Source organism: Monodelphis domestica, chromosome 1 (assembly GCF_027887165.1).
Source record: "Monodelphis domestica isolate mMonDom1 chromosome 1, mMonDom1.pri, whole genome shotgun sequence".
NCBI classification, from domain to species: Eukaryota; Metazoa; Chordata; class Mammalia; order Didelphimorphia; family Didelphidae; genus Monodelphis; species Monodelphis domestica.
Window position 1 is genome coordinate 708,627,633 of NC_077227.1, and position 27,758 is coordinate 708,655,390.

A 27,758-nucleotide genomic window follows, 5' to 3' on the forward strand; every position below is an offset into this window, starting at 1 on the left:
ATCTTCCTGGCTTCTCCATGGATCGCATGAGTGATCTTACTTACTGTAGAAGCCGGGGGAGCTGGGGATGGTCAGCGTTGAAATGGCTGGGGATGGGGTAGGGGTGGAGTAGACGCTGGAGACTCATCAGAGCAGGACTGAGAGCCAACAGAATCCCCACCGCCTGGCGCGGGATGAATGGGGCTCCTCTATTTCTTGCTCTCATCCCTCCCCACTCATCCCAGACATACACGCACTTCCCACCCAGGTTTAGGAAGTTACCCTTCAGCAGCCGAAGCTGCGGGGAGCCAGGCAGAGGTCCGAGCATCGCTCTCCAGTCCCTGGCCCAGGAGAGACTGCGGGGAGTGGCAGCTTTCTTTCCCTCTTCTTCCCAGAGACCTGAGCTTGGCCGCAGCCCCCCCCCCCCTCCCCCGCGGCCAATTCCTGGAGCTGGGGCCCCACCTGCGCGCCCCTCTAGCTGGGGGCGGGGCTTCGCAAGGCTAGGCCAATCACGGCGCTCCTGGGCGCTTACCTGATTCCCTCCTTCTCCTAGAGCTGAGAACTGAAGCCCGGGCGTGCGGCGCGCAGCCGGAGTCCTCAGCGGGGAGTCTAGCGGAGTGGAGCCGGAGAGCTGAGCCCTCGGGGTAACTCCGGAGCTCCTGCCGCACCTCTTCCACTGCACCATGAGGATCCTTCCACAGGGCTCCTTTCTCGTCCTCCTCCAGGTAGAGAGCTGCTGCCCCCAGCCCGGGGAGGATCTTCCCTCGTGGGCTGTAGGGCACTGCCTCCATGGGGGCTCCCTGCTCCTTCAGAAGCAGTTTTTGGAGAGGGGGGGGTTTGGGGGGCTGAGGAAGGTCAGGAACCCTTGAGATCTGGGAGGCTAACCTCAAAACCGGGGGTGAAGGGGACGAGAAGAGATCAGGGGACGCTGGATGTAGTTTAGAGACTGTGATTTCTCCCTCTCCCCAACGCAGTTTTGCTGGCTTCTTTGCGCGGAGTCCGAGCCATGCCGGGAGGGCTTCCTAGAGACGGAGGTCACCTTCGCTGTTGGGCGAATGAGGCTGGAGCCAGACCAGGAGCTGGGGCAAGGTAAGACCATCATCCAACCCCCCTCTCCCCCCCGCCAACTTCGCCTTGTTCTACACCTGCCCCCACCCGACTCAGCCCGAGACTGGGGGGTAGGGTGTGAATGGGACCTTTTTTTACACCTGGCGCAGGTGCGGGGGGTGGGGTGGGGCGGGAAGAACGAAGATATTGACTCTTTCCTCTGGCCCCGGATAAAGCCCCCGGGACCCCGCCCCTGGGAGGTGGCTGCTGTCAGCCCCCTCCAGTCCTCCTCGAGGCTCCGGGTTGGCGGAGCAAGGGGAGTAATTGCCCGACTATGGGGGAAGTAAACCTCCAGCGCCACCCCCACCCCCCATAGTGAGGAGTGAGATCTGTCTCTAGAAGGAGTCCCTGGAGCCACTGCCTTGCCTCTGACAGTTGAACCCTGGGGGCCCTGCTTTCTCCTCGAACTAGGGGAACCCCTGGGACGCCCCAACCAGTTTCCAAGCCTTGGAAGCTCTGTGCCCTCTCTTCCAGACCCCCTGAAACTCCCCCACCCCATCCCGTCTCTGGGTAGCTCTCCTAGTCTTTGGCTCTATCCCAGGACTGCCTCGCGTGGGCCTGAATTGAACCTCCTGGAGCTTTGATCCTCTGTAGAGGAAACGGTTTATCTTTGCCTCCCCCTCGGGGTCTGGCTCGGGCAGCTCTGCCCAACATTCCTTTCACAGCCTCCAGGGGCGGGCGCAGACCCAAAGTGCAGGTGTGGGGATGAGCACAGCCAGGCTCCCCTACTAGGCTCCTAATTGCCACAAATGGGGGCCGGGGCTTTGTGAAATGTGCATTGTGTTTGAAACAGAGGAGGTCTGTTTCTGCTCTCTGCACCCCCTCCTTCCCCAGCAGCTGGAATGCACTTTTAACCCTCCTCTTGCTGGAGTGACTTCTCACCCAAAGCCATCCCTGGAAGCTTGCAACAAGACACCTTTCTCTGGGTCTGGAGGAGAGCAATTACTCACCAGCAGACCCCTCCAGTGGCTATACTTTGGCCATGTTATGTCAATAGCAGAAGGCCTGGAAGGTTTCTGGGGAGGGCTTGTCTGGTAACAGTGGTAAATGTAAAGAAATGGAGATCAAAGAACACCTTTGATCTCCCAATTACACCATCACTGGTCACCCTAGCCTAATATAAAGCTGGGTCCGGGGGGTGGGGGGGGGGTGGCAGAAGGCTTGTGGCCTCGGGAGAGGTCAGCCCTGGGGCTGAGAGCCCCCCAAAGCTGGCTTCTGGTTTGGATTTGTGGTGATCACTTCTTTTGGACCTCGTCAGATCTGTATTCAGAGATTTAAAGCCAGGAAGGGACCCGAAGAGGCCATCTCTAGTTCTGTTGTCTTATTTTACAAGAGGGGAAACCTTTAAGCTGGTATCTTGACCAAGATCACAGGGATGGTATTCGAACACAGCTGGAATTCGAACCAAACTCTTTGACACCACAGTCGCCTCTCTCCTTGTCCCAGGGAAACAACTTGCATTGGATTTTCCTACATTCCAGAAAGCTAAAACATCTAGTACAGTTCCTTCATTTTAATAATAATTTACATTCTGTAATGCTTAAAGGTTTTCCAAATGTTTCCTCCTTAACCCTGCTGAGGTAGGTTGAGGTACTGGTAGCAGGATGTGTTCCTATTTTGCTGAAAAGGAAACTGAGGTCCAGAAAAGAGAATCAAGCTGCCCAAGGTCACCCAGTAGCAAATCTGGTTTGGGGCTACTCTGGTGCTTCTGGCACTCAAATATGCCTGGTTTTGTGGGTGCCCCACGCAGGAGAGATCAGAATGAATATATCCTTTGTCTTCCAAACACTGGACTGCAAGCTTTTTGAGTCTTTGCAAGCCTTTCCCTAAATAACTTAGCAGATTGTCAGAACAATTAACACCCTTGCTAGAAAAGTTCCCTAAACCCTCTGCTGTGGGGTCCAGAGGAAAGGCATTAAGAGGCCATGCCTCATAAACTCTGAATTCTTGAGTGCAAGCTTATTACTGGCGGGCTAACAAACTGTAACCACGCCAACCTGTAAAATGTTAACTTGGGCAACGTCCCAAATCAAATTCCGGCTCCCCATGGAAGCTTTATTGCTAACCAGTCTAAGGCTTTGCCAAATCCCTGTTCAGAACTGCAGATTGGGTCCTCCTGTCTTTTTTCGGTCCAGAGAAGTAGAAGAGAGTGCTGGAGTGGGCTTGTGGGAGCCCAGGCTATTATCTGCCTGTCTTATCTTCATTACACTCTCAGGAAGCATTTGAATAACTGTCACCTCCTGCAATTTGAAGTTTGGAGAAAGGCCTGGGGAAATCTAGGTGTACATTTCACACTTGGAGGAGAGAGCCAGGAGAGGTTTGTGCTGGAGAGAGCCTCCCCATCACGGCAGGCCTTTTAGACCTTTGGAGGAAATACAGTATTCTTAATTGTCTGCTTTATTACGGTAGTGAAATGGGTACCAGCTGCCAGGAAAATGGTTTCGCAATAAAACAAAGACTTGTCCAGCCAGCAAGCTTGATGCACTTCTCCTCACCCGGAACTTGTTCTGGGCACCCACAGTGGGATTCTGGTGAAATTTGGGGTGATCTGAGGAACTGCTTCACCCCAAACTGGCTGTGATCTGGAAACACATGGTATGCTGGACTTTTTGAGAAGAAAAGAACCGTCATTTCTTGGGGTCATTGCAAAGAAAGGAGCTGCTTATTTGGCTGATAGAACAGGATTCAAGGTTTTTTCATCTGAGTGTTTGGTCCTACACTGGATCTGTTTCTTAGTAGAGAAGTCTTTGGGAGTGTAATCTGGGGGACCCCAAAATCTGTGTTTGTTTGAGATCTAGCAACCCCAAGTTTAGTTAGCTTGAAAGATGGAGACCCCAAGTTTGTCCCGGGAGAGATTGCCTCTATAGGCAGGTCACAGATTCTGCCAGTTTCAGATGGAATAATAGACCTTAAGGGAAATGATAATCCCAGTTAGGAGTAACCTATTTATGGTCACAGGATTTGAACCTAAGACTCTGGTTTTCAAGTGCAGTATTCCCTCCACTTGGCAGTGGATTCCTGATTAGAGGTCCCTCTCATTGCTGAGTTAAGAGATCGATTTGCCCAAACTCATCATTTCACAGATGGGGAGAAATGAAAGCCCTGAAAGAAGTGACTCTCTCAAGGTCACGTACACAGCTGAATGGCTAGAACTCTGGCCCCCAGAATTCTGTGCTCTTGCTCCTATTATGCTGCCAACTTAATTAACTGCCCCTGTGCCTGTACTGGGACCCATGCATGGGACAGCCCAGTCCTAGTTGAAGGTGATTATGAAAGCACCCAGAAAGCATGAGTTCCCAATTTGGCTCTGAAAGGCTCACCTGTTACCCTTCTAGCTAGTGAGTAAGAATAAATTCTTTGGTTCCTGGTAGCCTGGAGGCTACACATGCCACCTTTGTTCCACAAATTGAGCTAAAAGCCTCCTGCATAATAATACCTTGCATTTGTAGAGTGTTTCTTATTTTCCAAAGCTCTTTAACTGCTGTGATCCGGTTTTGTTTCTCCTATCTGCCCCCCCAAAAAAACCTCCCCCCCCAAAAAAAGCCAAAGGCAGGGAGAGACACAGAAATTAGAATTTAAAGGGCTTAGACTAAATGGGATCTGAAGTCTCTTCTAGTTCCAAATCCCAGGCTCCTGCATCAGGAGTTTAGGGAAACTTCTGGCCCACTTACAGATCCCTGAAATGCCTTCATTCATTTGGCATTAATCTTTGTTCTCTTAAAGCAGTAGTTCTCGAACTTTGAGGTCTCAGTTTACCCTCTTCTACTTAACAAGTGAGAACCCTAAAGAGCTTTTGTTTATATGGGCTACATCACTATTTACTTTATTAGAAAATAAAGCATATAAACACTTAAAATATTTATTCATTTAAAAACCCCTAACATATCAACATAAGTAAAATATTTTAAATAAAAGTAACTTTTACCCAGTGGAATTGTGCATCGACCATGGGAGGGGAAAGAACATGATTCTTGTAACCATGGAAAAAAATGCTAAATTAATTAAATAAAATTTTCCAACAGCCTAAATAAATAATGAAGGGGGGGGAAATAAAAGTAACTTTGCCCAATCAAATTGAATGAGAAGAATGGCATCATCTTAGGTATTTTTACAAATCTCTTAACACCTAGCTTAGTAGAAGAGCTAGCTAGCTGGCTTTTCATTATCTGCTTCTGTATTCAATCTGCTGTGGGTAGGTGGTTTTCGTTGAAATATATGAAAGCCCTGAAAGAAGTGACTTTCTCAAGGTCATGTACACAGCTGAAGGGCTAGACCTCTGGTCCCCAGAATTCTGCCCCTTTGCTCCTATTATGCTGCCAACTTGTTAATGCAGTGATGCTGTTTTGGTTGAAGTATATGAAAAAGATTTGGCTTCACAGATATCTAATTGGAAAAGGGAGGAGTATTTTAATAGGCAAATAAGGTCTTAGCATTATTATGAAAGTAGATTTGATCTTGGGACCCGTGCAAGTGTCTTGGTGGACCCTACTTTCTGAGAACCACTGGGTTAAACAGAAGTTGGAAGGTTAATACCATGAACTTTATCAGTCATTGACAACTTAGTATAAATGAGTTTGTCTTTTTCTGAAGATAGGCTGTGGGAGATGGGGGGTATGAAAGAGTCCTGGGATGCAAGAACGAAGTACTTTGTTATTATGGAATTGTTTAAGGGAAAGAGACAAGAGGGAAACATCTAAATATTTTAAGCTTATTGATGGGGAATGGGAGAGGAAGGAGGGTAACAAAGGAGAAGTAACGTTCTTAATCTTATCCCCAAACCAATTTCTTTAATACTATCCTATAGGCTCACTTATCTAGGCTTGTGTTGGGCAGGAAGAAGTTGAAGGTGTACTTTTTCTTTCAACTAAGAGGAGAGTCTCTAGAAATAACACGTTATTACAAAGAACTCTCTGCTCTCTTCCTTGAGATGGTATTCTCACTGACCCAGATCAGAAATAGCTATAATATTCCTAAGCAGAGGAGGGAATTGGGAGGTCTAGATTCCACTTGTCCAAATGAGGGTCTGAGGTTAAGTCTCCTATAATAAATGAATAAACTGTCCCAATCCACTGTGGAGTTCCTGAGATTTGGTAGGTGAAGTTAACAACAATGGTCTAGAGGCAAGTACTTGTTTCTGCATCAGTTAGGAGACCTACAGAGACCTGAGAGCAAGGAGAACAGTGAATTCTGGTAGATTGTCAAGATAGATTTGGAGTGACCCGAGCTATATATTGGAGCCCTTGAGACAAGCCAGAAGGAGGAACACCACCTCGAATTGATTAGGACTCCGATTGAGTAAAACGTCTTTTGATAGACTGAAGATATCATCTCACCAGCAGAGGGTAAGTTCAGAGAAATTTTTCATAATGACAGTTTAAAAAAGAAAGGAAGAAAAGCCTTTTATCGATGATGCTGAATCGTGGCTCCTACCCCAACTGGCTGGCCAGTACCGAGTTGGTGCATTATCATTAAACACGACTGTATTTGGCCAGAAGCTGTCCAACCTTAAGAACAGGAAGAGGAGAGCTTCCAAGTGATTCTCCCAAAGCCCCTCTGGAATATGAAGTCTGTCTGCCAGTCTTGGCTGGCTTCGAGACATACTTGCTGTCCAGGCTGGATTTTTAGCTTGAGTAACTCTGCCATGTGGGAGTCCACACCTTAGAAGGCATTGTTCTGTAGCTTTGCCTTGGGAAAGTCACGCATTTCAGCCAGCACTGCTGTTGATTACTCTAAACTCCTTCCTGTCTCATCATTAGATTGGTGCCTCTGGGAACAGGTCCCAAAGCTCTGGTCTTCCTTCCCGCCCTATTGTAGGGTTTCCTGTTTCTAAGCTACCAAGTCCTGGGTGCTTTTCGTTTCCCATTGGGAGAGAAAGGAAGGAGTTTCTCTGGAACTTCTGGAGCTGGTGACTGAGTAGGTGCTACGTAAAAGAGACCCTGTGGTATAATGGGTAGAGTAGTGGCCGCCATAGAAATGGGTCCTTGGATTCTGGTTTTACCTCTACGCCAAACAGCGTAGCACCTGGGACTCCCAAATTTCAATTCTACTTAGGGCGATTTATTTATCCTGATCTGGGTCAGCGAGACCCAACACTCTGTAGGAAGACTTAGCTTTAAATTCCTTATTGGACATTTTACCAATTATGTGATTCTCAGAACCTCAGACGGAGCGAAGGGTACCTTTCTATGACCTACCTCCTAGGGTTGTTTTGAGGTTCAAAAAAGAGACTTGCTAAAGCGTTTTGCAAACTTCAAACATTTTAACCAAATATCGGTTGTTATTCTCATAAGAGGTACATAGGGAGATGCTGCGGGGAGGGTGTTTTCTCTCTTGATATTATTCCATTTCCAGAATATTTGGTACTGAGAACAAATTGTCTCCATTCAGAGAGCCACGGTCTGAATAGCAAAGGATGAATTTTTAATGTTTTTTTCCTATGCACCTCCTGGCCCAGGGCCATATGCTAGGAAGTAGATTTCAGGGTTTCTGTGCCCAGTCTGGCTGTGTAGATCTATTTTCTCCCATATCTACAAAACATTCTGACTATGCCTCTCCCCACCCCACCCCCAGCATGTATGTTCACATTCTTGTTTACTGAAGGTTTCTCCTTGTCTTTGGGAGAACTTAACCATTACTTGCCCTTGTGACTAGACACCAAGAGCTCCTGGGACTTTTCCTAAAGAAGAAAAGTAATTCTCATTTTCAAGTGGCCTTGGATTTTTTTTTTCCCCAGGGAAAAACATTTTCCTAAGTGATGCATTATCTGAAGAAGAGGGTGTTTTGTTTTGCTAGTGTTTCTGGGAAGGTCCTTGTTCTTTCATTCAGCCTCAGTAAATGGGAGAAAAGAATTATTTAAATGCTCCCTAACTCTTGTTTCTTAGTGTCCAATTTGGGAGTCAAAAGAGGGGGCTATTTGAGTTTTTCCTGGCCTTGGAACTGGGGTCTCCTCTGCTAAATATGGTCTGGGCAGTCTAGAAAGGACACTAATTCCAGAGATCTGGATTCCAAGCTAAGATCTGTTGCTGACCACCTTTGTGACCCAGGCAGGCCACTCCATTTCCTGGGGTCTCAGTTTCCTTATTTGTGACACTGAGGGTTACATGAGGTCAGAGAGGGGCAGCTAAATGGTACAGTGGATAGAGTGCCAGTCCTGAAGTCAGAAGAATGTCCTGGGTTTAAATCAGCCCCAGACACTTCCTAGCTATGTGACCCTGGGTGAGTCACTTAATCCCCTTTGCCTGGTCTTTGCCCTTCTGTCTTAGAGTTGTTACTAAGACAGAAAGTAAGGATTTTTAAAAAGAAAGAGATAAATCCGGGATTCTTACATAGTCTGAATTTTTTTTTAATTTTGGTGATTATTTCAACATTATTGGTTTCCTTTAAAATTCTTTGTAGATTATTTTGTGCATTTAAAAAATGTCATCCTAAGGACTGGCTTCATCAGACTCCCTAAAGGGTTCCACATCCCACAAAAAGTTAAAAAATCTCCCATCCCTTCTCCCGTTAGATAGCAGATATCTAGGGAACATTTCAGTTCTAGATTTCAAAATTTAAATACAAGAACATATTCTTTACTTTGGATTGTTCCTAGCCCAGACATAGCAGCCAGAGCTCCATAGTCAAAAGCTTTGTGGTTTGGACAAGTAGAGATTAAACTGGTTCCCTGGAGTTATATGCTTTTCCTATACCATCTTTAAAGGATTTTAATAGCGATAAACAGCCTTAATTGTCCCAGGCAGGCTTAACTGTTGTTTTTTCTTTATACCCACCCACAAGCTTGTCCCTCACTCCAGGCTAGTGTTTTCCTCCTCCTCTCCCCATTAATCACCTGGCACTACCCATGTCCGTGGCAGAGATGCCAAACAAGGGCTCTGGTGCCAGTCCTATAATTTCAGTTGCTTACAGCACAGGGATTGAAGGGTCCAATTTCCCTCATTTTACAAGTGAGGAAACTGAGGCTATCAAGATTAACTATATAGCAAGGGCTGATTTTGTATGGGTCAAATATTAAGACACATTAGAGAGCTTTGGAGAGTAGAAGGGAAGTTGAGGGAGAATGAAGTCAGTATGTTACCTCTCCAAAGGCAGCCAGAGAAGGTGAGACTATTCTGAAAAGGTTGGAAATGGTTAACTTTTGGCTTGAAATTCTAGCCCTCGTTGGCCCCCTGACTCACATCATATCCCTTCCACCACTTAAGGCATGAAAGCCCCTGCATTCCAGTTTCTCGAGCCTGGGGATGGGGCTGGGGGGCCCTGTAGCCATTTTTGTGCTTATCTTGGGAGCCATCAGCAAGAGGGATCAGATTGCTGTTGGGAACAGGTCATCGGCCATTAACCTGGGGCTTAGAGCAGTACCTGGGGAGGAAGGGGTGAGAAGGGTAACTGGGGTGGGAGTTGAGCTGGATCTCACGCCTTGACAACTATTTAAACTTGCATTTGTCATCCTTGTCAATAGCCTTCCAAAGTGCTATGGGAATGTAACCCCAGGGCTGCCTCCCCCCTTCTCCCCTCCACTCCCCTTGCCTGCCTGAAGGACACCGTGAGAGTTCTTGCTGACATTTGAGTGAAGGAACAGGAACAGAATTCTGCAGTAGGTAGGGGTGGGAGTATCGGTCCTGGGGAACCAAGAACAAGTTCATTGTTATCCTGCCATTCATTTCACTGGTGGATGAATATCCATTGAACCTGGTCTGAGAGGAATCCCTGATGTTGGGGATGTGGAATCCAATTAATGATGCTGGGAGAAAGTCAAACTCTTATACTTGGCCCAAGACTTGATGCAACAACATGGCGACTCATCATCACTTCTAAAACTTTGCATTTGTTTTTTGAGGCATCTCTGCTTGAGGTTGGCTTTGACCAAGTCTGCTCCTAGCTGTACCCTCCTGAGGAAATTTAAGAGAGCAAGAGCTAAGATTTAGTTTTAAACTAAGGAAGTGGAAAACCTAGTAGATATTGGGTGGCCATGAGCAAATGATATAATTTGAGCCACAATCTGCCCACTTGTAAAATGAGTCTATCACAAAATTGTAGTTTGGGGGCTGGAAGGGATTTTATTATTTTTCTAAGTAATTATTTTTATTTTTTACCAATTACATGTAATAAATTTTTACACAAGTTTTCCTAAATTATAAGATCAAACTTATCTCCCTCCTTCTCTTCCCTTCTCTCTCCCCGGGCTGGTAGGCAATTCGATCTGGGTCATACATATATTATCATGCAAACATATTTCCATATTGTTCATTTTCGTGAGTAATCTTATAAGACCAAAACCTCAAAACAGAAATCCAAATAAACAATTGGAAAATCACTAGAAGGGACTTCAAAGGGCATTGAGTCCAAATCTTTTGTTTTGTAGATGAGGAAACTGAGGCAGACAGAGGTTAAATGTCTTGCCTACTACTACTTAGTGTCCAGGGAAGGATTTTAACCAAATTTCCTTTATTTTAGATATAAAGCTTTATAATAATAATAATAACTAGCATTTATATTGTACTTATAATGTGCCAAATTTACAATTATCATCTCATTTGATCCTTGTAACAGATAGATACTATTATTATCTTCACTTTGACAGAAAAGGAAACTGAGCCAAATGGGTGAAATGACTTGCCCGGAATCACAATAAATGTCTGAAGTGCCATTTGAACTGAGGTCTTCCTTTTTTGTCACATTAGTCAATTTGATTGATGTAAAGTATTGTTTCAAAATTATTTTAATTTGTACTTCTCTAATCAATAGAGATTTAGAGTATTTTTCATGTGGCTATAGTTAATTTCTTTAGCTGAGAACTGCTGTTTATAGCCTTTGACCATTTATCAAATGGGAAATGACTCGTATTCTTAATATATTTGACTTGGTTCAACTGAGGTCTTCTTGATTCCAGGCCCAGAGAGCTGGGTACCCTCTATCAGTATAATAGCACAAGGGGGAAAATTTTGGACCTGTGGTCAAGAGAGACTTGCATTTATTTCCTGGCTCTCAACCCTTTCAAGATGGGTGACCCTTGGCAAAGTCCTTCCTCTCTTTTAAGTTTTAGTTTCTTCATCTGTAAAATGAGCTTGTGTTTCCTACGTCATTGCAAAGAAAATGCTTTGTCAACCTTAAAATGCCACAGTCTAACAAGCAAGTGCGTGTGCCAGGTCCTGGGCTAAGTGCTGAGGCTACCAAGAAAATCAAGAAACAAAAAACATACCACCCTGCTGGTCTGTGCCCTCAAGGAGCTCACAGTGGAATGGAGAGGAGAGGATATACAAATAACTATGAAATAGAGACAACAATAACTAGCACCTATGTAATGCTACTACGTTTGCAAAAAGGGGTGTGTGTGTGTGTGTGTGTGTGTGTGTATTTGAAGAGTGGGGTGAGGAGGAGGAGGAGATGTAGAAAAAGAGGGGGAATGGAGAGAATTGGGGGGAGAAGAATACACACAAGGTTTAGAGGGAAGGCACTGAGGAAGGGACCCAGAAAAAATCTCTTGCAGAAACTGGAATTTATTCTGAGTCTTGAAGGAAGCCATGGAGAGAGTGCAATCCAGGCATGGTCAGAGTCAGAGAAACATGGGGTAGGAGAGTGTAGAAATAGGTAAAGAGTTAGATAACTGGAAAATTATGAAAAAGAAGGGCCAGAGACTTAGAGATGAGAGGTCCTGGGTTCAAATCTGGCCTCAGACACTTCCTAGCCTTGTGATCCTGGGGGCTTAACCTCCATTCCCTAGCCCTTACCCATCTTCTGCCTTGGAACCAATACACAGTATTGAGACTAAGATGAAAGGTTTTGTTTGGTTTTTAAAGAAAAGAAAAGAAAAAAGAAGGGCTGGGCTTGTGAATTAAATGCCAGAAGATTTGATCCTCATGGTAACAAGGAACCACTGGAGTTCATGCTTTTTGTGTCCCCAGCATTTGGCACTTCGCCTGGCACATGGTAGGCACTTAAAATGAGATGCCATTTGAAAAATGCTTAGCACAGTGCCTGGCACACAGTGGGCACTATATATGTTAGCTGCCATGATTGGAAAATGTTTATTGAACTGATTGACCACTGGGTGGGGATGACAGGGTCAGACCTGGGCTTTAGAAGCACTTAAAGAAATGTGAGCTCTTGTTATGATTACTCTGATGTCAGAGCCTCCATCCAGAAGTGAACATTTTGGGAAAATTGTTTTTACTTCTCTGGTGCCACTCCTCCTCTTCCCCCAAAATAATCTAAAAGCAACAGCATCTGGTATCCCCCCCCCCGTACCCCCAGCTGTAATCACCAACTCCCTTTGTAAGCAGGGAGACTCAAAAGACTTGGAAAATGACCAGCCTTATTATTGTAAGTCAGGGAAAAAGAAGAGACTTGTAGAAAATGACCAGAGTAGCCAAGGAGTGACCCTAATTCCAGCAGCTTCCAGCAGCAGCCTTGGGAGCTAGCGTCTCTGGCAGATTTCCCCAAGGAGAATTTTAGGGTCTCTTCTTGGGTTGTGTCCCATGCTTATTACTTAGTCTGCCCTCCTCAGCTCCCCTCAGACTGGTGGGACCCAGTGCCCACTCAGGCTCGCCTCTCCCAGCATGAGGAAAGCTCACTTTGTTTTTTTCTAGATTGGACTTCCATCATTCCCTACTGCCGTTCCCTACAGAGGATGCCTCCACTTCAGAGGTGGGGGGCAAAGGTTCCCAGAGCTCCCTTGTTTATGGCAAAGATGTGGGGACTCCCTCAACCCCTCCAGATGTGTCCATCCAACTGCTCTGATGATTCCCCCAAACTTGCCGTCCCCAATCCACAAAAGAACCATACTTGGAGCTGCCCAATGGAGCGGTGCTTTGAGGGGTTCCCCTAAGGTTTCTACTCATCTTTTGTTGCGTTGAACTTGGAATTAGGATGACCCAAGTCCAAATCGCACATCAGGTTTTTTTTTTTTAATTCTCTGAGTCCCTGATCTCAGCCTCAATCTCCTCACCTATGAAATGGGAATCATAATAGCATCTTAACTCAGTGTTGTTAGGAGGACCAAACAATAATATGTACACCCCTTTACAAACCTTAACTGTTATTATTAATAATATAATATAGTAATATTATAATATATACACTATATAATTTTTACATATTAATATAATAAAAATAATAATATTTTCTCATAGATTATCTCCATATCCATATCCAGGGATTGTTGGGAAAATGCAGACAATCAGGGTATAGTTCCATGAAGACTAGCCTAGTAGGTGTGGTTGGGGATAAGGGAAACGCAAATACTTCCTCTTTATAGTTCAAGGAAATTCTGTAGTTCTTCTTACATTATTGTTGCATAAATAGGTGCTTTGGAAAGTGCTACGTATACAGAAATAAGGCTGCCTTGGGTGTAAATCCCTGTTGTTCATAATTAACGAGAAAGCCTTGGGCCTGAGAGGTAGGGGGCAAGGAAGAGGCTTCTTACTTGTAAGGACCGTCCACGTAGACTTCTTAAATCTTGGCCAGCATTTCCAACCTCACTGCTTTGGTCTGGCTTCAGAGCAGGACCCGTCTTGTCATGTTTCTGCAGGTGGGGGCAAACCCCCCATCTATGGCCCATCCCACGCAGGCAATTAAAGAGAAACAAGGCTTCCTTCCTACAGCCTTGCAACAGAGACAGCCAAGGGGAGGAGGAAGGTGCCTGAGACTTCTTACACAAGGGGGTCAGGGCTCAAGTGGAAAACTGGACAGATTTCAGGTAACAGAAGGGAACGGTGATTCCTGGGCTAGCATCTGACCCTTACCTTCTGTCTTGGCATCAAATCTTAAGACAGAAGAGCACGGAGGGCTAGGCAATTGGAGTCAAGTGACTTGTCCAGGGTCACATAGCGAGAAAATGCCCGAGATCACATTTGAACCCAAATCTTCCACTGTGCTACTTAGCTGTCACAAAGTTCATTAACGTCTCCAGTCTTTAGTTTCCTTATGGAGAAAATGAAGATGTGAATTAAAAGATCTCTTAAGTTCCTTTTTGAGCTCTAAATCCTGTGATTCTATAAAATCAGATCAGAGAAGCAAAATCAGGTCACATAGTGAGTGAAGCTAGAATTCGGATCCTTTGACACCCACTGCCTTGTCCCGTGTTCGTGTTCTTCCCCCGTGGACCCAGTGGCTGCCTCTTGCATTAGCTCTTAGCTGATTTTACTCCGAGCTAGGAGATAGCTGCAGTCCCGTGGGGGCCAAGTCTAGCTTCATCTGCACATCCCAGAGGGCTCATAGTCCACGTGCTTAGTGCCTTCTGGGGTTCCCTTGTCCCCAGCAGGGAATATGAGGGATGGCCCTGCTCTCTGGGGATCAAGGAGGGATGGCAGTTAGGAGTGTGCCCTGAGGATGCTACTCTGGAGAGAAGGGAATCTTCCCAGGGAAACTACCCTTCTCTTCCTCTTCTTTTTCCTGTGGGTTAACCTAACTGAATTTTCTAACAGTTAAGTTACAATGCAGAGGAAGTCCTAGGATCCCCTCTCCAGTGAGCCCTGAGTATCTTTCCATCCCTTCTCCCTCCACTCCCAATATACCTTGAGGCACTGATGTGTTTAAATGGATCCATCTGCTTGTTGAGAGCTATGTGTTACACGCACAATATAACATAGTTGGTGTGAGCTGAGACCAAATCTTGACTCAGACCCTACTGGGATGACTTTGGGGAGCCATAATGTCTCAGGCCTCAGTTTCCCCATCTGTAAAATTAAGGTTATACTCTTTCACATCTCACAGGATTGCTATAAGGAGCAGAGAAGATGGATGTACAGGGCTTATGTAGAGGTGAACTCTTCTATGAAAGAAGTCTGGTTCTCCCTCATCCTTAAATACTCCAGGTTTGCTGGATTTGGCCCTGTGGACTGTAATGGAAAGATTTGAAAACTGAAGATCTGGGTGATGACTGAGATTTTTTAGCAAGTTACTTAATGCCTCCCAGCCTCTGTTTACCTCTCTGTAAAGTGAGGGGAGAGGTTGGATCATCTCTTAGATCCCCTCTTATGAACCTATTTGTCAGAAGGAACATTACTGCTTTCCCCTCTTCCTTTTGCCCCAGGGAGGTTGAGCTAACTCCTATGCCCATATTCCAACTGAGAAGATAGAGATTCAGACACAGGAAATGCTGTCCAGGATCTCACACTGGTCAATTTCCTGGCTAGGGAGCAGTTGGGGGTGTTTGTGTGTAATGCCAGGATAAAAACTAAGCCCCGGAGCAGGGAGTTTGGGTGAGGTCTTGCCCCCTGCTTTTCAGTGCTGCTAAGCCCCCAAGTGCTTGGCACTCCCTTGGGGGTCTTTTCCTCCAGGGATTTGTGCCTTCTTGCCCGAGTTGTGGTCATGGCTCCAGTTCAGGTGGTGGGGCCAAATTTCACTGGATGGGTGCAAGAGCCCTGCATTATTTAGAGGGGAGCTTTGAAAACCATCCAGGGACTGCAAACTCCTTTGGCTTCCCCTTCTCTGCACGGATACGGAATGCTCTGATTTTTTTTTAAATTCTCCAGGAGAGTTTGTCCTAGGAGTAAGCCCACCAAAGGTTTGTTTTGTTTTTTAAAAACCCTTGCCTTCTGATTACTAAGTATTGGTTCCAAGGCAGAAGAATGGTAAAGGCTAGGCAATGAGGGTTAAGTGACTTGCCCAGGGTCACACAGCTAGGAAGTGTCTGAGTCCTGATCCAAACCTAAGATGTCCATGGCTCACTTATTCACTGAGCCACCTAGCTTACCCACACACACACACACACACACAGGGTTTTAAGAAGTTGTCCAAGTATTCACACCAGTTGCCCTACTTTTGCACATGCTGGCTGACTTTTCAGAGCCCTGAGATCCCTCCTGCTCTAAATTCTATGGTTTCATTTTACAGGATCATAGATGTTTGAGGCAGAAGAGACCACTGAGGTCATCCAATCTAACCCTGTCATTTTATAGACAAGGAAACTGAGGCCCACTGAAGTTAAGGGACTTGCCCAGGGTCACACAGCCAGTAATGACTGGGGCAAGATTTGAAATCAGGTCTTCCTGACTCCCACCTCAGAGCTTTATCCACTATGACATAAAAATCCTGTGAGATAAATAGGGCAGGTCCTTGTAGTCCCACTTTATAGATGGGAAGATTGATGCATCATAATATATTATGCATATTATATATGATATTATATATAATATAAATATTAAATAAATTAAATTTATTATATGTAAGTATATATAAATATAAACAATTTATAAATCTAGAACTGGAAAGAAGAGAATGGTGGTAGATAGAGCCTGCCTCAGTTACCTATATTAACTGTGTGACCTTGGGTAAGTCATTTAATTTCTTATGTAACCCTGTTGGGGGGGGGAGTTAGGGGTAGCTAGGGGGTAGCATAGTGCACAGAGTGCTAGACCTGGAGCCAATAAGACTCATTTCCCAAATCTAGCCTCAGACACTTAGCAACTGTGTGTCCCTGGACATGTCGTTTAACCGTGGCTGCCTCTGTTTTCTCTTCTCTAAAATGAGCTAGAAAAGGAAATGGCAAACACTCTAGCATCTCCGCCAAGAAAACCCAAATGGGATCAGAAGAGTCAGACATGACAGAAATAACTGAATAAAAACAAAAACCCCAGTTTACCCATCTGTGACATGAGGCTAATAATAGCTCTCACCTCCCAGGGTAAGCTTTTTGAGGACCAGGGCTGTTTTTATTTTTATTTATTTTTCTTTTTTCTTTATATCCCCAGGGCTAGCTCAAAGCCTGACACTGGAGGAGGTGGGTCCTAAAATGCTTATTGATTGGTTGATTGATTGATGAAGTGACTTGGCTAAGGTCACACAGGTACAAAGTGTTTCCCATTTTCCCAGGCAGAAAGGACCGATCAGACCCTGGGTTCTCCTGCCTTGGCTCCCCACGGTCTGGCCTTTGATCCCGTGCTCTGTGAATGCTCTCTCTCAGTGGGAAGGCAGGAGGCAGAACTGGGGCCCCATGACTTCTCTGAGGTTGGTCTGGGCTGACTGGACTTGCTTTTGCCCAAGGCTGCTGGTGAAAATAGACACCGGGTTTACATCACTGGCTGGTGGGAGAAGAGGGATGAGTGATGCTGAGGGCAGAATTCAGATCAATTTCATCTATAAAGGAATGATGCAATCAGATGACAGGAAATGGAACTGGCACAAAAGGGTAGTAAATTGCCCCTGAGGCTTTGGGTTTACCATCAGCCTGCCTTACCAGTGACTCAGTGGTTGGCCTTCAGGGAAGCAGCTCTTGTTCTTACAAGTGTCTGAGCAAACATCCGGGGCAGGGCTGCTCCTGCTGCTGAAGCCTTTCCTGGTCTGTGCTGGCTCCCCTCTTTCCCTTCCTGGGGACCAAAAGGCGACTCCAGGATCCTAGTTGGGCAATGCATTGCCCCAGAGTTATAGAAGCAAGCCCTTGCCTTTCTCTGGTCCTCCATAAAGGTAGACTTATTATTGAGGGGTAGGGAGGAGAGGCTCGCCATTCATTTATTAAGCACCCACAACTTTTTGGCCAGGTTCTGTGCTAAATGCGCTTGAGGAGAAACACGTCAGCCCCTTGAAGAGCTTAAGTGGGTTGTACTTGAGTCCCTGGCTCATTAGGTTTTTAATTTTTAATTTTATTATTTTTTAAAAATATCTTCTGTTAATAAGGGAAAAGACTTGTACAAAAATATTTATAGCTGTGCTCTTTGTGGTGGTAAAAAATTGGAAAATGGGGGGTCCCTTGATTGGGGAACGACTGAATAAATTGTAGTATCTGTTGGTGGTGGAATACTATTGTGCTGAAAGGAATAAAAAAAATGGAGGAATTGTATGTAAACTGGAACAACCTCCAGGAATTGATGCAGAGTGAAAGGAGCAGAACCTGGAGAACATAGTACACAGAGACTGATATACTGTGGCACAATTGAATGTACTGAACTTCTCTACCAGCAGCAAAGCAATGAGCCAGGACAATTCTGAGGGACTTATGAGAAAGACGCTATCCACATCCAGAGAAAGAACTGCGGGAGTAGAAATGCATTAGAAAAATCTGTGATTGACCAGGTAGTGTGTTAGGGATGTGATTGGGGTGTTGATGTTAAAGGATTGATCTACTGCAAAATACGAATAACATGGAAACGGGTTTTGAACAACGATATGTATAACCCAGTGGAACTGCTTGTTGGCTTTGGGAACAAAAGAGAAAGGGGGGAGTGATCATGAATCCATGAAACCATGGAAAAATATTCTAAATTAAAATAAAATAAAAATATCTTCTTTCCAGACAGTTCCCAGCTGGGTGACCCTGGGCAAGTCACTTAACCCCCATTGCCTAGTTCTTACCACTCTTCTGCCTTAGAACCAATACACAGTATTGATTCTAAGATGGGAGGTAAGGGTATAAAATATATAAATATCTTCTATCTTAGAATCAATAGTGTGTATTACTTAGAAGATTGGTAAGGTCAATGGAACTCCGGGAGAGGGGAGGGAGACAACATGAATCATATGACCTTGGAAAACTTATGTGAAAATTTGCTATTGGAATAAAATAAAGATAAAAAAATTTTTAAATGAAAGAGTGGTAAGGGCTAGGCCATGGGGGTTAAGTGACTTGCCTAGGGTCACACAGCTGGGAAGTGTCTGAATCCAGATTTGAACCTAGGACCTCCCATCTCTAGGCCTGACTCTCAATTCATTGAGCCACCCAGCTGCCCCCCTCCCACCTTATTAAGAACAACAAGGACTGTCAGTTCACATAGATAGGAAGGGTCTGAGGTCACATTTGAACCCAAGACCACCCATCTCTAGACCTGGCTCTCAATCTACTAGAGCCACTTAGGCCCCCCCCCCCCCCCCCCAATCAGGTTTTTCATGCTTGTCTTGGGGAAAGGAAGAGGGATATAGCACCGTCTCACCATTCTCACTTCTCTATCGCAGCGTCTAACCACTTCTGCCTTGTGGATTCCTTGGACAGTTGTCTGGTATGGTAGATGTCCAGAGATCCAGCCAGATTGATTCTATAATTTCTGTGTAGACAAAGATGAGTCCTTTTACTTTCCCTAAGCTGAATCTGTAGCAATGGGTCTGAGTAATCTGAATCTGTTGCCTCATTCAGACTAAGAATGACAGGTTTTCCCAAAAGAATTGAACTGCTCTTAATCCATGAACTTTTCCTGGTCTCCCCAAGGTGTTAGGGTCTTCTGCTCTAAGATTACCATCTATCTACTTTTATTTATCTGATTCTTTATCTTTTGCTCTCTCTCTCTCTATTTCTCTCCCTCTCTCTCTCTCTCTCTCTCTCTCTCTCTCTCTATTTCTCTCTCTCTCTCCCTCCCTCCCTCCCTCCCTCCCCTCTTTCCTTCTCTCCCTCTTCATCTCTCCCTCTCTTGTTTTGGTATTCACAGTGCTTAGCCTAGTGCCTGATAAACTGATACATATTGTAAAGTCTCAATCAGTGATTGAAGCTTGATTAACTGATTTAAGGGGCAGTACCTGAACTACAGGTGGCTGGGGTCTACTGCCTGGAAGAGCTGGTTAATCCACTAACTTTAACTTCCTGCTGGGCTTCTGGAAAAGGCCAGCTTTCCAGTAGATTTAGAGCATCTTAAAAGCTGATTAGACAACCTCTACAAATAGCCAAGGCCAACACATTATTTAGACAAGAGATGGTTTTAAAGAAAAGGAAGGTAAGCTGGGGCATCAGGGAACATTGGAAAGAGTCTAAGGAGAGAAGGAAGAGACCTGAGTTCTAGATTCTGTCATTAACTAGGTTATAGAGCTATAACTAAGGTGGGGAGACCAAAGCTTTGTCCTAGGGATCCAATGTACAGGGAGAACATGTCCCCCGAGTATGTATACCGAGCTGTTCCACTCAAGCCACCACCATCAGGATCCTATCATTCTGATGGTTCTTTTCTGGGGTAGCCAGACATGTCTCGGGGCACAAACCTTACCCTGGGGATCAGGTCCTCTTCTTTCCCACTGAACCCAGAGCAAACTCTTTGGGCTTTTGAGTTTCCTCATCTATTCAAAGATTTGTCATCTTTGCAGTGGAAGTACCCCCTCTCCCTCAATCCTCATGAGTTGCTTTAGCCAAGAAATTCATTATCCTGTGGCCAACCTGGTGGTAAGCCTTTCCCCAACCTTAGCTAGTTTGGCCCCCTGCCAAGAGGCATTGCCAGGCCCCCTCTAGAAACCTTCTCAGCTTGGCATAGAACTTGCCAGAACTTGTGTCCTGCTTGGCAGAGCCCTTGAGAATCCCAAAGCATCTCCATGCCAAGATGAGGTAACTGAGGGCTTTAATGGAAATCACCCATAAAATGGGGATAATAACAGCTGCTTTGCTTAAGTCAAACATTATAAATAGAGTAGGGCTGGCAGCCTTTTGTACATCTGACTTTGGGGGGGGGGTTACTAAGGATCCTGCCTGCATAGTGTCCTTACGAGTCAGTTGGCCAACAAGAATTTAGCTAGTGCCAGGCACTGTGCCAAACCCTGGCTACAAGGAAAGGCAAAAATAGGATCCTTGCCCTCGAGGAGCTCACCTTCTAATGGGAGAAACAACACATAAACAAGTATGTGTATACATAAGATATACACAATATAAAGGGAAGGTAATCTCAGACAGAAGGCACTAGCAGTAAAGGAGGACCAGGAAAGGCTTCCTCCATAGTGTACGATTTCATCTGAGACTTGAAGAAATCCATGAGGGGGAATATTCTAGGCACTGGGGCCAGACAGCAAAAAGGCTTGGAGTTGGGAAAGAGGTGGCATGTGGTGTGAAAAGTAGGGCAAAAATGTTAATCAGACCATTTGAAATTTGGTGTTGGAGGTAGTGGGGAATCACAGGAACTTATCAAAGAAGGGCATACCATGATCAGATCTCTCTCTCTCTTTTTTAAAACCCTTACCTTCCTTCTTGGAATCAATACCATGTACTGGTTCCAAGGTAGAAGAGCAGTAAGGGCTAGGCAATGGGGGTTAAGTGACTTGCCCAGGGTCACCTGGCTAGGAAGTGTTCAAAATGAGATTTGAACTCAGGTTTTCCCATCTTTAGGCTTGGCTCTCTATCCACTGAGCCACCTACCTATCCTTCAGATCTACTCTTTAAATATAGTGGAAATTGGATTAAAGTGGGGAAAAGATTTGAGACAGAGACTGGACTGAAGATTTGCAATAGTCTAGCCCTGAGATGAAGTGGTCTACATTAGGGTGGAAAAAACATTAAGAGGGAGAAAGGGACAGATATATACAAAGTGGTACAAGGAGGAAATCGCTACAGATCAATTATGGGGATAGGAGGAGAATCAAACTGAGGATGACCCCTAAGTTTTATACCTGGATGACTGGGAGCATGTTCCTCAACTCTAACAGGAAAGTTTGGAAGTGGGGAGGAAAGAGGAGTTCAGTTTTGGACATGTTGAATTTAAAATGTCTATGAAACATTTAATTTCAGATATCCAATAAGTAGTATGAGTCCGGGGGTTTGAAAGAGAACCAGGAGAGGGGGGTGTCCAGGAAACCTAGAGAGAAAGAATTATCAAGGCAAAAAGTGTGATCAATACTGTCAAAGGCAGCAAAGAAGTCAAGAAGGATAAGGATTGAAAAAAGGGCACTAGATTTTGGCAATCGAGGACTTAGTAACTTTGGAGAGCAGTTTCAGTCCACTGAAGAGTTGAAAGTGAGAGGGAAGGAAGTGGCATCTGTTGTAGACAGCCTTCTCAAGGAGGTCACCCATCAAAATAAGGGGGGGCTATAGGACAGTGGCTAAAAGGGATGGATGGATGGAGTGAGAGAGAGATTTTTGCAGCTAAGGGAGACATAGGTGTGTTTTTAAGCAGCCAGGAGACAGAGAGATGAAGATGGGTGATAGCAGAGATGATAGAAGGGGCAATCTGCTAGAAAAAAAAAGACAGGATAAATGGAATCACTTGTGCTTATAGAGAACTTTGTCTTGGCAAGAAGAGCTGCCTGCCTATTCATGTCAGACAAGGGTGAAGGAAGAAATAGTGACAGGAGGCACTTGAGTGAAAGGAGATCAGGAAGAAGAGACAAGAAGGAATTCACAGTGAATGGCCTCAAGGTTTTCCAATGAGATGTGAGGCAAGGCTTTCAGCTGAGAGAGTTGGGGGAGAGGGAACCCCTGGAAGTTTGAGGAGGGAGGAAAAGTTGGGGACCCGCCTCTGTGGTCAGTAAGATGGCGAGCCAATGAAGGAGATGAAAAAGAAATGCCTTGCCCCTTTTGGTAAGGACCCTACTGAGATTTTCTTAGTACCTTGGAGCCAGTCTGCACCGTTTTGTGGGTTTTTTCCTGGTTTCATTCAATAGCACACGAATAGGAACAAAGCCAAAGAATGGAATGAATAAACAAGGGTGGGACTTGTTTGGATGAGGGGGCAAGAGACTTGAGTAGAAGAAAATACAGCAGTAAACTTGTTCATCCAGAGGTCTAGATGGAAAGGAATGAGAGCATAGCCAGCGCAGTGCTGATGGTCAGGGAAAGAACTGAAGAGTGATGGGAGTAGAAATCTTGGTGAGGGTAAAAAATGGGTTGGGGTTGTTAAATTAGAGGAAATGAGACTTAAAAAGCACTGAGGATAGATAGGAAAGTATTATTATCCTTATTTTACAGATAAGGAAATGGAGGCTCAAGTGATATGATTTGCCCAAGTAAGTGCTCCCAAACTTGTGCCTTGATCCGTAAGACTAGGGTTGTGTCCCACCATATGTAAACTCCAAGCAAAATGTCCCCCCCAAACCCCAAACTTTATGGTTGATCTAGAGGTAGAGAACAGAAGGAAGCCTGGATCTGATAATGGCAGCTCTCTGTGAAGTGCCTGCTTCCAGCCTAGCCACCATGACCTGCTGGGACAAGCAGACTCCTCCCCAGGCTAAACTTAGCCCAGGTCCAGTTTTCCCCTCCCTCCCCACCGCTATTTGTCACAGCCTGGCACTCCCTACCAAGGGGGATGTCGTCATGGAGGCAAAAGTGGTTTCTAGGTGATCGTCTCTTTCCCAGAGGCTCGTTCCAACCTTTTCACCCAAAGGTCTCACGTGCTTTGTTGCACTTGTGAGCCTGTGGTGTTTTCTAAGCCGTGTCTAGGACTCATAGGGGGCACCAGAGGTGTTTTGGGGTATTTCCCGTCCAGTCTTCTCTCCCCTCCTTACCCCATCCCCAGAAATACACATCCTCTGTGGTTCTTTCCTTTGTCTTCTTCTCTGTGTGAGGCAGATGAACTCAGTAAGCCAGGGCAGACTTTACCAGTTCCTTTTAGTTTCCTGGCCATCAGTGGCACCTCCTAGCACCAGAAACAACCTGTGTCTGCTCATGAGGGAAGCACCTCTCTGTGGATGGCAGCAAAGGGATGGAGGGCAAATACCTCATCTCAGGAATCAGAAAATTTGGCATTAGATCTTGGCACTATTACTCATTTCCTTTCTGAGCCTGTTTTCTCTGCTGTTAAATGAGGGTATGTTGGGCTGGCTGGATTGGATTCTAAGGTCCATCTCAGTTATAAATCTTGAAGATCTGACCATAGACACTTCCTAACTGTGTGACCCTGGGCAAGTCACTTAACCCCTATTCACCTGGCCCTTTCTGCTCTTGGAACCAATACATAGAATTGATACTAAGATTAAAGGTAAGGGTTTAAAAAAAAAAAAGACTAGAGACTCTGGAACTCGGGTTTGGATCAACTAACTCCAGAACTAAGCAAAGATTGCATGAAGATTCAGGTAATACAATTCAGCAGACCAGTCAACCAATACAATCAAGCTGCCCCCTAGTCCCTGGTCTTAATTACTAAGCAGAGACTTAACTAGGGTGTGTTGTCCAGGGGTCACATTTAGAAGGCTTACATTAAGAGTGCAGTCAACTCTCTCTTTCCTCTCCTCTCTCTCTCCCTCTCTTTCTTCTCTCCTCTCCCCTCTCTGTCTGTCTGTCCTCCCCCCCCCTCCCTCACCTTGATCCTTCCATAGAGAGAGCAACTTTCCAATCCCCAAGAACTGTGCATTTTTGAGAAAGAACCTTTCTAAGTCAAATTTACAAGAATACAAGCCATTCCCCAATTGACAAATGGTCAGAGGATATGAACAAGCAATTTTCAGATGAAGAAATTAAAGCCATCAATAATCATATGAAAAATGTTCTAAAAACAGAGAACCTTCCAAATAAGACGTCTAAACCAAAGCCGTTTGCCGTACCCCAGTTACATCTGTATGGCTGTGGGAGTGAGTTGTGTAGCTCTTAGCTTATGAAGTATTTTCCCAGAAGTACCTCCAGTTCTGAGAACACCCTCCTCCCTTTTGTATTTTTGTTTTTGAATTTTCTTTTCTATCATAAAGTTAATCTACAAATAGGAGCTTCACGGAGAACCAAGAAGAGGATTATATGGGCAACTTTGAGTTCTTGTCATCTAGCATTTGGTGGCTTTATTAAATTTAACGTGCCAATAACAATTACACCATTTGTCTTCCTGTCTGGACATTTTGGATTTCCGTTGTTATCACCCCTTTTCCTGACATCCCTTTTCTCCTTCCTCTCCCAGTGGCATTGATCAAGTGCCCTGGACAGGTACCGGAACTGCTGAGCACAGATGATCATTTCACCGTGGTGAGCGATGGGACAATCTTGGTGAAGCATCCATTGTCCCTACCGGACAGAAGAACCTTCTCTATCTATGTCAGAGACTCGACTGGCCAGGAAGCCTCTGTCAAAGTGACAGTAATGAGGGGGCAGAACCCCTCCGATGAGGTAATTGGATCCCTCTCTGTTATTCCAAGATGGTGTGTAAAGGAAGCCTTCCATAGCAAGGACTTGTGCAAAGAAATATATATATATATAATATACAAATTCTAAGGATTTTACCTAGCATTTGAGTTGTAGGATGGGGGTATATCTGAGCTCTGACTGGCTCTCAGCAGGATGGGCCAGTGGGAAGAGCTGCTAAGTGGAACACTGGCTAAAGGGCTGGACCTGGAGTCATGAAGACCCAAGTTCAAGTCTGACCTCAGGCACTCACTAGCTATAGAACTCTGGGAAAGTCACTTAACCTCTGTGCCTTCCTCAGTTTCCTCATCTGTAAAATGGGTATACTAATAGCACCTGCCTCCCAGAGTTGTTGTGAAGATCGAATGAGATAAGATTTGCAAAGTGTTTGGAGCAGTGCTTGGCACATAATAGGCGCTAAATAAATGTGGGCTATTATTATAGAACTTTGCAATTCTTCACGGCTATAGGAATAGGAATGCTAATAATAAGTTTGTTTTTATTAACAAGGTGTCAGGACAGAACTCTGCCTTGTAGGTGGATAAATAAGCAGGCATAACTTTCCGTTTTTCCTCTTCCCTGGTTCCTGACCTTTTAATTCTAGGGTTGGCCAGAGAATTTCAGGTCAGAGCTCCTTATGCCTCCAGGGAACTGGCTTTCCGGGATACTTTAGGCTTCATGCATCCTGCTAAAAACTGACTTCTGCAGTCAAAATGATTGGAGTGATTTGGCCCAGGAGACCAGAATCCCCTACTATAAGCCAGATTTGGGGGTGACTGTCTCCCTGTTTCCTTAATTCAGAAGCCCTCAAAGCACTCTTACAGCTTCTAAGCTCTTTCTCCATCATCTAATAACTACCACTAACTAGCTGGCATTTATAAGTTATAAAATATATAAAAATATATAATATCTACTGTGTGCCAGACACTCTGCTAGATACTTTACATCTATGATCTCATTTGCTCCTTACAGTAACCCTGGAAAACAGGTCCTTTTATTATTCCCATTTTTGTAGATGAAGAAATGAAAGCAAACAAGTGACTGAGGATTATTGTACAAGTAACTGGACTTTCTAGATTATTGTCAGGGCTGGGAAGAGCCCTCAGAACAGAGAATGTCAGAGCTAGGAGGGGCCCTTAGAACAGAGAATGTCAGAGCTAGAAGGGACTCTAGAACAGAGAATGTCAGAGCTAGGAGGGGCCCTTAGAACAGAGAATGTCAGAGCTGGAAGGGACTCTAGAACAGAGAATGTCAGAGTTAGGAGGGGCCCTTAGAACAGAGAATGTCAGAGCTAGAAGGGACTCTAGAACATAGAATGTCAGAGCTAGGAGGGGCCCTTAGAACAGAGAATGTCAGAGCTGGAAGGGACTCTAGAACAGAGAATGTCAGAGCTAGGAGGGGCCCTTAGAACAGAGAATGTCAGAGCTAGAAGGGACTCTAGAACAGAGAATGTCAGAGCTAGGAGGGGCCCTTAGAACAGAGAATGTCAGAGCTAGAAGGGACTCTAAAACATAGAATGTCAGAGCTAGGAGGGGCCCTTAGAACAGAGAATGTCAGTGCTGGAAGGGACTCTAGAACAGAGAATGTCAGAATTGGGAGGAATTCTAGAGCATGGAACATCAGAGCTGGGAATACAGAGAGCGCCCTTAGAATATAGAATGTCAGAGCAGAGAAGGGCCTTTGAATGTAGAATGTCAGAACTGGGAGGGATCCTAGAACACAGCCTATTGCCAAAATAAGGATAAAATTTCTGGTCCCTCTTGACCTTTTTGTCTCTTGGAGCTGCTGAGAATGAATTAAATGATTTATACCTTTCAGAAAAAGCCTTAAATCTGTTGGAGAAAAGTTTGAGGTACTCAGTTTTATTTGTGGAGTATACTAGCTTGCTTCAAACCCTATCTTTGCTCTAGATCTCATGTAGATACATAGCCAACTTTACCAATTTACCTCCTTTCTCCTTCCCATTGCCCTTTTCCCATCTGGAAAGGAGAGGAGAGGCCATTAATTGCTCAATGGTGGGTGTGGGTGTACACCAGCTATTTTCATGTCTTTATAGTAAAGCATCTTTGCTTCTTCTCTTAGGAAAAGCAGGTATCGAAGTCTTCCTCCACCAGACACAGCCTACGGAGACGGAAGAGGGAATGGGTTGTACCTCCCATATCTGTTTCTGAAAATGGGAAGGGTCCTTTCCCCCAGAGGCTCAATCAGGTATGCATCTACCTTTTCTGCTGGTGCTGGAGGCTACTGGGACTTTAACCCTTCCCTGCACTGCATCCTGATCCTCCTGTGATTTCTACCTCCTCTTTTAGGTCTTTACTTAGCTTTTGGATCCATGTAGCATACAGATTACAAGAATCTGATATGGCAACATCTATTAAAAACGTCATTCTCGTGTTTTTATTCTCAGAATTATGTGTAGGTGATTTAAGGCAGCAGTTTGATCTGGTTGTCTATTGCTTACTGGTTGAGTTCACTAGGATGTTTATATTTAGAGTAAGCAGGTAATTTGTTATCTGGCCATCCTTGAAAGATGGAGATTCTGATTCAAGCCACCAGGTCACACCTTGCTAGGTATTTGGCAGGTGTTGCATTTTTACCACCGGTAGTGATGTATTATAATGCTTCTTTAGATGTTTGACTTTGATTACAAAGTCTGGGCTTCTGAAGGGTAATCCTTCTGTAGTTTCTGGTGGCAGCAATTGGGTACTGAATCGTTATCATACATCCCTTCATTTCTGCCAACAAATTCGTCTATTCCTTCTTTTTTGTATTTCTTCCATATATGTCTTGCATGTACCCAGTTACTCCATTGCTGGCCTTCCCATTTTAATGTATACTGCCAACAAATTCGAATGACAGCCATTCATTTGATGCCTCTTAGTTGGCTCTTTGTTGGCCCGACTTCCCATGGATCTAACCCTTGATTCCATTCTTGGGTCATGGCTATTTCCTAGGTTCCCTC

General features: G+C 44.9%; 1 protein-coding gene across 1 annotated transcript in view; it reads left to right on the forward strand.

Annotated features, from left to right (window-relative positions):
- The first annotated feature begins 564 nt into the window (after window positions 1-564).
- Window positions 565-27,758, forward strand: part of CDH3 (cadherin 3) — a 45,890-nt gene continuing 18,696 nt past the window's right edge. Inside the window, exons 1-4 of the mRNA XM_007477348.3 lie at window positions 565-704; window positions 954-1,068; window positions 24,576-24,781; window positions 26,879-27,004. Coding sequence (XP_007477410.1) covers window positions 663-704; window positions 954-1,068; window positions 24,576-24,781; window positions 26,879-27,004 — 489 coding nt within the window. The 5' untranslated portion in view covers window positions 565-662. The remainder of the gene's footprint in view (window positions 705-953; window positions 1,069-24,575; window positions 24,782-26,878; window positions 27,005-27,758) is intronic.